At 54.0% G+C, this 10,640-nt stretch overlaps 1 protein-coding gene across 1 annotated transcript; it reads right to left on the bottom strand.

The window, feature by feature from the left end:
* Nucleotides 1-274: 274 nt before the first annotated feature.
* Nucleotides 275-10,409, bottom strand: FANCG (FA complementation group G). Its single transcript, XM_085042278.1, has 14 exons — nt 10,158-10,409; nt 9,973-10,054; nt 8,366-8,497; nt 7,387-7,580; nt 6,614-6,767; nt 5,316-5,446; nt 4,802-4,948; nt 3,871-4,031; nt 3,577-3,643; nt 2,755-3,092; nt 2,540-2,595; nt 1,817-1,954; nt 846-978; nt 275-564 (listed from the first exon to the last, which is right to left on the bottom strand). The coding sequence occupies exons 1-14, from the start codon at nt 10,266-10,268 to the stop codon at nt 447-449; spliced, it is 1,962 nt and encodes a 653-aa protein (XP_084898404.1). The 5' UTR covers nt 10,269-10,409; the 3' UTR covers nt 275-446.
* Nucleotides 10,410-10,640: the final 231 nt, after the last annotated feature.

The raw sequence follows: 10,640 nt of genomic DNA, 5'->3' as shown, positions 1-10,640 counted from the left end.
TGCGTGCTTCAGACAAAACCACTTCTCTGAGCTGCAGAACAGGAACTGAGCAAAAAGCCAGAACACAAAGCACAGGCAGGACAGACCACCAGCTACCTGGAGCACGAGGGCAGAGCCAGCCCTGCCGTGCACAGGGCACAGAGGATGAGGATATCTCTGCCCTTGATTGATCTTCCAGACACACAGGTACAGCCCGTGGGCTTACAGCAGCTCCAGGCAGTGTCATGGCCATGACTACAATATTTTGCTCTGGAAAAAGAGCAGGGAAAAACATAAAGCTAAACAGAACTGAGTTTTTTTATTAGAGAAGGAGATCTATTCTGTTTCAGTCCTTTGGGAATCCAGCTTCATCATAGAGTAGTCATAGTTCTTGAAGGAGTCCTTAAAGGCCTTGTGCCAGCCAAGTGTAGGCAGATCTCAGCAATGGGTATGGGAGCATGACCAGGTTAGCTCGATGTGTCCTGGGCTGCTGTCCCGAGGTAATCCTGTATGCTTCTGGCAAGAGTTTCACTGTGAGGGAACATCACCTGCTCCAGACATGAAACGAGGTACAGAGGGAGGGGCCTGAAAGAGAAGGGAACATGGCAACAGTGAAGACAGCTGCATTCCTTTGCCATGCCCTAAGACATTTGTTCTGCAGATCCCCTTGCTCTATCTGCAGCCTCTGCCCTCCCCACTGTCTCCATGTCAGCTCTTCTGTGCCTCAGGGAATCCCTGCAGAGCCACAGCCTGTGGCCCCTCAGAGCAGTCATCAGGAGACGCTCCTCAGACACCTAAACTGCCCTCACAGCCTGACAGACAGTTTGCACTGCTGGACCTGAAATCCCACCTATCCCTCTACACACCTTCCCTGCCCTTGCTGCTGCCCATCCTCTCCAGGGGAGCTCTGGGACAACTTCTGCCACTGAGCAGCTGCCTCCTGCTTTCGGTTCAGCTTCCACAAGGCCTGTACCAGGTAGGAGGAAGCAGCTGGGTCACCTGCAAGACAGGAAGAAAGATCAGCCCTTAGCCAGGGAGGAGCAGGTCCTCAGCACTGCTGTGGGTTGCAGGGTGTTGCAAAAGAAGCTTAGAAGCCAGACGAGAGCAATGAGTGTGAGGAGAGGCCGTGTAATGGGGAGGAGGCCATCCCAGCTGTGTCACAGGCTCTAATTAACCCCAGGGCTGGCAGCCAAAGCAGATGGCATCAGCCCTGTGGCACAGCCTGCCACACCTCTCTTGGGCACAGGCTGGAGTTTTCCTTGCAGGCATGTCTGCACCCCCAAAGGGAGGCAGCTGCGGTGAGGACTGGGACCAACAGGTTTGGCAAATCCTGGTGAAGCTCACACCTTTTCAGCCTGTTAGCACAGTCAGAGCACTGAACAGGAGAGATCAGCCCTGTGAGCAGCACTAGCCATGCATTGGATGAGACATATATGCTCCCCTCACAGACCTCTGTACTGCTAGGCAAGGACATGCTGTTTCCTCAGATGAAGCACAACTTCTGTTCTGGGAAAGCAGACCTATCTGGGAGAAATCTGGCTGTACCAGGCTGGGGAGGGGCAGGAAATTTCCAAATTATCTCAAGGCACAGGTTTTTGTCAGAGTTCTGATATACTCCTCTGACAATAGTTTTGGTCTGTTTCTCCAGGGCAGGGAGCTGACCAGGCCCCACAGAAGCATCTCTAGTATGTAATATTGCTTGTGGCCCTACTGTTGTCCTTGACACCTGAATAAATGTGGTCTAAAGCATAAGAACTTCCTGCTGAAGACAGCAAAGCAGCCCAGGACAAATCTGTGTGGAAATTCCCTATGTTCCTCACCAAAATGAGCCTCTTACCTGGTGAGATCTGCAAACTGTGCTGGAAATCCAACAGAGCTTCTTTGTGCCTCCCCAGCTCCAGAAACTGCGTACCTCGCCCAATGAGAGAGAGCAACCTGATCTTCTGGAGCACCTCCACTTCTGGCTGGAGATTCTCTGTCACAGGAAGACACACACACACATGGAGACAGCATCCTCCAGATGTTCTTTCCCTTGTCCCAGGAAGCTGAGCCAGGTTAGCAGTCAGGATGGGCTGAATGTTTACTTGGGCTGCTCATCTTCCAGCTCCGCAGAGAGATGGCAAAGGTCAGCCTCTCTGCCAGGCTGGAAGAGGTCGGGAGGCAGCAGAGGGGGAGAGTGAAGAATGTCAAGAGCCCAGAATGTTACATGGCTGTGCTGAACAGTGAACTCAGCAGCAGCCCAGCCTTTGGATGCCCCTCTGCACCACTGGCATGTATGTTTTCCCTTAAATCTGGATTGGAGAAGCTTTCCAGTTCACAGTCCATTAAGTTGCTACCTACAGAATGAAGAAGGAGGCACAGGCAAAGGTAAACCCTGCTCATTAAAAAACCAGCCAGTCTCTTCAGAGGCTTCAGCATGGCCCAGAGCTTTGCACCCTGGGAAAACTGCCTCTTGCCAGAGTGATGCTGGACCCACCACCTTGCTCCTGTACCTGCTGCTGCCAAGCACACAGATCCTAACCTGGCCCAGGCCCCACACAGGTCCTGTGTAGTGTCCTACCTGTTGGTTCGACACCAGACCCATGAAGCTGGACACGCAGGAGATCACTGAGGCACCTGTGGGTGGCAGGACAGAGGAGCTTTGGAGCTGCTCCTGGGCTGTCATGCTGTCAGGGCAGCCCCAGTGCCATGCTGTGCCCTGCCCTGGCCCTGCCACCCATTGCTGCCTTCTGGGGAGCAAGGCTTCATCACCTTCTCCCAGCAAGGCTTCATCACCTGCTGAACTGCGTTACAGCCTCCTTGCTCTCGCCTAGCTTGGCCCATGCCCAGCCCTGGTGCAGGTATCCAGCTGCTCTCCAGGCAAGGCAGCACAGACTCTCCTTCTTCTGGGACAAGAGTCCACCTGCCAGTTCTGCCCCTGGCAATGAGCAGTCTGGCTGCTTTGGCCTCTCCTCCACTCGTAACACACGTGGAATGAGGTCAGTCGTCCGGCTGATGACCTCCTCACACATGGTTATGGCATCGTGGTGCCTCCCAGCCTGCTCCAAGGCAGACGCTGCTTCCAGGAACACCTCTGGGATCCTGGGCAGAGCTGAGCTACCATGCAGAGGCACCTGGGGAGCAAAAGTAATGTCAGCGCTGCAGAATTGCAGAGTTCTCAGCCAAGCAGAATGACTCCATGCATACTGGAAACCTAGAGCTGCTGCCCAGCAAAGCTCAAGCCCACTCCCACAGTCACTGGAGCCTGCTGGAGCAGGCAGAAGATGTGAAGGACTCACAGCTCAGCAGTGTCAAGGCATCAAATCCCTACTCAGGAAGTGAAGAACATCTAAAATCAGGCTGACAGCTGCTCCCCACAGGGAAGGGGAAGCTGTCTCTCCAAATAGCAGTGGTGAGTGCTCTCTGGTATGAATCTAAAGGCAGCCATGCCACAGGTCAGGGGCCGCAGCCCCCACCTCATTTCCTTCACATCTCAAACTAAACACTGAAGCCTGGAGTTCAGGGCTGATGCCTGGGCCCAGCCCTTGGGATTGGGTTTGGATCCCTCCAACCCTCCTCCTCCAAGTCACTAAGGCAGCTCTTTGCTAGGGCACCTACTTGCTGCTGCAGCCCCTCCTGAAGGAGAGACAGAAAATCCAGGTAGTGTTCCACTGCATCAGCCTCCCTGCAACAGGAAACAGGACATGTGGTGCAAGGAGCAGAAGTGCTGTCAGCCAGGTGAAACCTGGATTGCCAGCCCAGTCTCTCCCCTGCACCACACTCGCCCCATTCACAATATCCATGCTTTGAGCAGACCTACAACAGCAGTGCTGAACTGGATCATTTCCAGGAGCACAAGGAAAACTACAGAGCCCAAACAAGCAGCACACAGCAGACCAGAGGCACTGTTACCTCCCATCCTGGAGACACCGCTGTGCCAGCAGGTACTTCACTTCAGAGGGGTGGTGATGGTGAAGGAGAGAAGTGAGTATTGGTGTGTGAACAAGCAGCTCTGTTTGCATTAGGAAATAGGGACTAGAGGAAGCAGCTGCTGGAGGGTTTTTTCCCAGAGCCTGTGAAACAGGAACAGAAAATATGATTAACAACACACTGGTCAAGCCTTGGGCAGCTACAATCATTTGTCACTTCTGGTATCTGGAGATGCACCCAGGCGAGCAGAAGTGCTGTTTTTCACAAGCACAGCTACATTGTTCTCACAGCCACTTCCAAAAGAGCCATGAGGATAACACTGGGGCAGGCAGACTTTTTATCTCCACGTGGCACCAGGAGATTTGCAAGCTCATCCAGATCACCTAGTTCGAGGTGTCTTAAGCTGCCTGGAACACCATTTCCCATTGCAGCCACAGACCTAGTTAGACCATTTGCAAGGAGAGAGTTCCCTCTCCACAGCTCTGTATGTATCTGACAGTTTTCACACAGCTGAAGAGATTAACTCGATCTACTGCTGCGACCTGCTGTCCCAGGCAGGTTCACACAGCTAATGCACACTGCCTTGCAGTCACAATCTGCCCTTAAACGCCTCTTTACTATTACATACTTCATTAAAAGATTAATACTTTCTAACATGAGAGTAAAACCTTTTCTCCCAAGCCATCAGGAACATCAACTAGGAGTCAAGGGCTTGCCATATCCAAATGTGGTGGTGAGCAGGAATTTCAGATCTCGCTGGGTTCCTTCCTGCCTACTTGCTGAAGGCAGCACAGTGCTATTTTGGGGACCCCTTCCAGGGTCAAACAGCCCCACAGAAGGAAGAAGCCTGCCTGAAGGTCTGTCCAGGCTCTACTGGGCAAACTCATCCCAGAACTATAGGAATCAGACAAACCTCATAGAGCAGGATCAGGGCCTGGAGCTCTGCACTGGTCTCTCCCATTTCATGGTACACTGCTGCCACGTGGGACAGGGCAGGAAGGCACTGGAAATCTACCAGGAGGGCCCGTTTCAGGTGCTGAAGGGCTGTCTGAGGCTTGCCCTAGGTGGGTGGGAAGAGATGCGTGTTGAAAAGACACCTTGCTGACGTCTTTACTGTTTGGTGGGATCCAGATTTGTGCTCTGCTATCCCAAAAGATCCCCACTAAGCAAGGGCAGCACTTTAGCCAAAGGCAGCCCTCCTCAGTCTGGTTTTTGAGCTTTTCTCTCTGCAGCAACACTTTCCAAAGCCAAAATCTTTGCACGGATTTTGCAGCCTGTCCAAGGAGGCTGAAGCCACAAGGGCAACTTCTGTTCAAGACCTTCCCTCCCAGCAGAGGCCTTGGGCCACGCAGAGGCAGTGTGGACATCAGCCTGAGCCTCCCCACTCCACAGCTCTAAGCTGCCTTTCCCCTCTTTGCTGTCATTACCATTTGCTGAGCACAGCAGCCAAGGCAGGTGTAGATCTGGGCCAGGATCTTCTTGGAGCAGAATCCTCCTGAGGCTTCCTGAAGGACGGAAAGGGCGGTGGGGAAGTTCCCAGCCTCCAGCTCCTGCAGCCCTAGGACAGACCCAACATCTTGGCTCTGTGGCTCACCTTCCTGCCCCTCCTGGTCCCCAAACAAGCATGGTGCCCTTTTCTTCCCAGTGCAATAGGGATTTGCCTGATCCCTTCCAAACCCAGTGATGCACAGCAGGATAGTGATAAGCTGCCATCTTTGCTTTAGTGGTTTTGCAAGAGAACAAGCCACTCAGTGGAAATGTCCAGCAGAAATAACAGCAGCTCCCAAGCCCAGAAACCAAGATGCCTGCTTTGGCCCAGAACAAGGACATGGGTATGTGCAGGGCAGGTTCACCTCCACATTCATCCACAATGACAGCAGTGCAGATGGGGAAGCACACACAGAACCTCTGAATCTTTCCAGCACATCTGTGTCATTCCCCAGCAGGATGTTTGGAGATATCAGTTCATTCATATTTATCACAACTGGTTATTTGCTTTTCCTTTAGTCTTCTTCTCAGGCTTCCTTCTGAGGCACGTACCTGCATCACACTCACATCTGTCACCTCCCTGCTGGGAATGCTGGTGCCACCCTAGAGTGTTTTGGCTCAAAGTCAGTGGGACAGAGCTCCTGCCCTGCCTCCTGGCAGGAAGGCCCTGTATGAGCCCAAGCACAGTGAGGCAGTGCTGGCTGTTCCTGAAGCTGCTGGAGTTGTCAAAACAGTGAAGAAGAGAAAACAAGCAGGACAGAACAGATGAGGAGTCAGATGAGATCCATTGCTTGCTGTGACACCAGGCTACAAAGCCTCACAACAGCTTTGTGTGGCTCTTGCTGCACCATAATCCAACAGGAACAACTTCCTTGCAATGAGGCAGGTGATGAAAGACAGACAGAAGAAAGGAAAATCTTCATAAATCGCCTGCCAGCCTTCTGCTTTAAGATCACTGCAGGGCCCAGACACCTCCCTAAAATCACAGACAGGCAGAGGAGCCCTGTGATAGTGCAGAGATGGGATGAACTGGGGAAAAAGCAGGGAAGCTCTTTGAATATGGAATGTAAAAGTTGAGACTCAGAGACTCAGCCCAGGCCCTCTTCCAAAGGAACAGCCCAGAAAACACCAAGGGCCAGTTTGCTTGGGAAGAGAAATCAGGATAAGGGCAGGGAAAGTGGTCCTGGGATAGAGCAGCAGAAGATTGTGCTGGTGTGAGTACCTGTCCCCAACAAACCTTGCAGGAAGGCTGCTGCAGTGCAGAGGATCTCCTTCAAGTCCTTGGCACTCTGTACAAGGGGCAGGGAGGCCTCCTCAGCAGGGACCTGCCATGCCTTGATCAGGGACAGGAGCTTGTTCTGACCCCCACTGCAGCGAGCTCTTTCTGGGTCCTGTGAAGGCACAGAGGAGAAAGAGCAGAGAATGCTGAAGAGAAGAAGGAAACACTGGTCCAAGGGCACAAAGAAACAGAGGTCCCACCAAACTACTTGACACTGCTCCCAGCACTGGGGAGCAATGTCCTACTATCTACTCACTTCAGCTACAACCCCTTACTGCAGTGATTCCTGCCTGGCCTGGGGCAGCACCTCCCCACCTCAGAGTGGGATGCCCCTCTAGGCCCTCCTGGCATGGCAGATCCAAGTGCTGTTGGAGTTCATTCAAAAAGGTGGCACCTATCAGCAGCCTCTCAGCAGGGAAGGTTCTTCTGCATCCCCCTCCTGTTGCCCACAGAGTCTGCAAGTCCCTCTGCAGCCCTCTTCCAGCCTGCCCAAGTCTCTTGTCTCACACACATTGATCCAGGGCCCCAAAAGGCAGAATATTCTGGGATTCAGTAATGCTCTTAGGGCCATTAGGCTATGCTGGAACACTAGGGGGAGGCTTAGTCATGCTGACTGGGCAGCATTGATGGGTTCAGGTGGCCAAGTGCCACAACAGCATTTTGCAGAGTGAGTTTTATGACAAACACGGTCTTTGTGCCAGCTCTGCTGGCATCTGTCTGTGCCCAGTTACCTCAGCAGTGCTCAGGAGCTGGAAGAGGCCAGCAACACTTTCAAGGTGGCCAGCTGCCAGCCACCAGGCTGCTTGCAGGGCCCCCAGACGGTGGAGAGGTGCCTGCAGCTCCTCCACAGTTACTTCTTGCAGCACCTTTTGCCACAGTTCCTCTGTGCCAAGATCCTGTCCACAGGCCCCACAAGCTTCAAGAACTGAAAAAAATAAAACCAAACAAAAAAGGCCTACAGCTGCAAGACAATGGGTTGGTGCCCTGTAACAGACACCCTCCCAAGAGGAAGAGAAAGCCTCAAGCAAGCATGGGCTCCTCATAGCAGTGGAAGGACAGGGGTTGCAGGGCTGGCCAGGCCTCGAGCAGAATGGAAACCAAGCTCTCAATGAGTGGAGCTGACAGCAGCACACTCAGGAGACAACAAACTCAGAACTAAACTCCAGCTCTGCTGAGCCCTCCTGAAGTCATCTGCCCTCAGGTAAGCATGTGCCAACACTGCAGATCCACCTCTGAACTGCAGCCTATTTCAGTGAGTTTTCTTTGAAGCCAGCACACCGTAATTAAAGAAAACACTAATTTTCTACTGTCACTAAAACTTTTCTAGAGACTTGGCACCTTACACGTTAAAACCCTTTGTTTCTCTCGAAACCTCCAGCCCACCCCTGCAGGCAGCAGCAGCAGGCAGCTGCATACTGTCCTTAGCCACAAGCCACCCCATGTCTAGCTCTTCCAGGCAAAGCCTGGATGTCTGCTCACAGATCCCCCCATCTCCAGCCCTTCCAAGAAGAGCCAGGCATGCCTGCCCACAGTTTCCAGGTGGAGCCAGACTTGTCTGCTCACAGTTTCCCCCATCTCTGGCTTTTCCTGGCACAGCCAGAAGTGTCTGCTCACAGTTCCTGCACCTCCAGCTCGTCACCAAGTATCTCTAGAGCACAGACAACACTCTCATCATCTCAAGAACTCCTTGTACAAAAACCACATCCTTACCTCTGAGGAGCCCCTGGTGTATTCCTTCTGCTTCTCCTTTGATGGCAGAGTCAGATGCTCCCACAGTGAAAAGCAGGGAGTTGTAGAGGACAGTGAGTTCCAGAGGCAGGGTGGGGAGGGCAGCCGGCAGCCCTGTGGGCACAGCCAACCCAACAAGAAATTTAGCTGGCTAAGAATAAACAGCCATCCATGCTCAGGTGGCAACACATGTCTTGGTGGCAAGAGAAGTGGCCTGGCTAGAATTTTTTACTGACTGTGGTGTGATTTAGCCACTTCAGAACTGCAGCACCCAGACAGATAGCACGTGTCAGCATTCCAGGAGCCAACATGGACATTCATTCCCCAGCTATCCAAATGCTGCAATCCTCCAGGATTTAGGCCTTTCAGCTCTCCCAAAAGACCATCAACAGCCTACTCTGTCCCAATACATATCCACTCTTTCACACACTGTCTCTCTCCTTATCACAGAATCACAGAACGGGTAGGGCTGGAAGGGACCAGAGTGGCTTATCTGGTCCAACCTCCCTGCTCAAGCAGGGCCATCCTAGAGCATGTGGCACAAGATTGCATCCAGATGGTTCTTGAGTATCTCCAGTGAGGGAGACTCCACAACCCCTCTGGGAAATTCGTTCCAATGTGTAGTCACCCACAGGGTAAAGTTATACTTTTTGTTCAGGTGGAATTTCCAGTGCATCAGTTCCTGCCTGTTGCCTTGTGTCCTGTTGCTGGGCACCACTGAGCAGAGCATGGTCCATCCCCTCACACCTCTCTGCAGACACTGACAGACATTGATTAGGTCCCCTCTCAGTCACCTCCGCTCCAGACTGAGCATACCCAGTTCCCTCAGGCTTTCCTCAGGAGAGATGTTCCAAGCCCCTAATTATTCTCATTCCTTCTGCTGGACCCTCTCCAGAAGCTCTGTGTCTCTTTTGCACTGAGCAGCTGAGAAAACTGGAAATCAGGCTGCCTCACATCAGGCTTTCTCTGCACCACACCTGTGTCACAGAGCCCCTTCCCTGACTTCCCAGGGCAAAGGCTGTCTCACTTTTTTTTACAGAAACCCTAAAGCTCTGCCCAGGAAGTTAAGGTGGAGGCTGAGGCTGGACAGTAACCCTTTTGCCAGCCCAGGTAAGCAGGGATCATTTCACCCTGGTTTGTTTCCAGCACCGGGACACTGGAGCTGCATCCAGGGGAACAACGGCCATGAACTGAATCACAAGAAACTCCACCTCAACTTAAGAACTTTTTTAAGTTGTGGGTGGCAGAGCACTGGAACAGCTGCCCAGGGAGGTGGAGGAGTCTCCTCTCTGGGGACATTCAAACCCCACATGGATGTGTTCCTGTGTCACCTGCTCCAGGGGGTTGGACTGGATGGTCTGATCTTCAGAGGTCCCTTTCAACCCTGATGATTCAGTGATTAACGCCTTTGCAGGCCCCATTTAGCACTGGGCAGTGGGGATCGTTTCCCAGGTTTGCTCCCAGCCCCGGGATACCGGAGCTGCATCCCTGTGAACAGAGCTCTCCGGGCCCGGCGCTTCCGCGCCCACACGCCCCCGGCCCGGAACAGCAGCGGGAGGCGAAGGCGGGGCACGGCGGCCGCCACTCACCGCGGATACTCAGGAGCAGCTCCCTGAATTCGTCTCGCTGCTGCCGCAGCACCCGCCGCGCCTCTCCGCCGCACCGCGCCGTCTGCAAGGGACGCACTTACCGCCGGCCCGGCTGGGGACCGGCACGGGCGGCAGCCCCGCGCCTCGGGGGAGGAGGCAGAGGGAAGGAAGGGGACGTGCCGCACCGTCCAGCGTTGGACCAGCGCCCGGCTGTGGGCGGCCCAGGCCCGCAGGCAGCCCCGCTCCGGCTCCGGCTCCGGCTCCGTTCCGCGCCGCCGCTTCATGGCCGCCGCCATCGCCCGCCGCCGCTTTCCCGCCCTCGCCGCCGATTGGCGGGAACGCCGTCACCAAGGCAACGGGGAAGCGCCGGCGAGGGGGATGCCGCGGAGGGACAAACCTCGGCGCTAGGCGAAGCTACCGGTCACAGACTCGCTTGCGGAATATCCCGAGCGGGACGGGACCGATCAGGAGCGTGAAGTCAAACTACTGGCTCTAATTTCACCACGTGCGTTGTCCAAACGTTTCTTTAACTCCGGCAGGTTTGTGGCCGTGACTGCTACCCTGGGGAGCCTGTGCCAGTGCCTGACCACTCTCTTGGAGAAGAGCCTTTTCCTAAACCTCGAGAGTCTTGGACCAGAGTTCGACCTAAACCTCCCCGACACAGGCTC

This window comes from Lichenostomus cassidix, chromosome Z (assembly GCF_008360975.1).
Source record: "Lichenostomus cassidix isolate B80296 chromosome Z, HeHo_3.0, whole genome shotgun sequence".
NCBI classification, from domain to species: domain Eukaryota; kingdom Metazoa; phylum Chordata; class Aves; order Passeriformes; family Meliphagidae; genus Lichenostomus; species Lichenostomus cassidix.
This window is presented reverse-complemented; position numbering and strand designations above follow the sequence as displayed.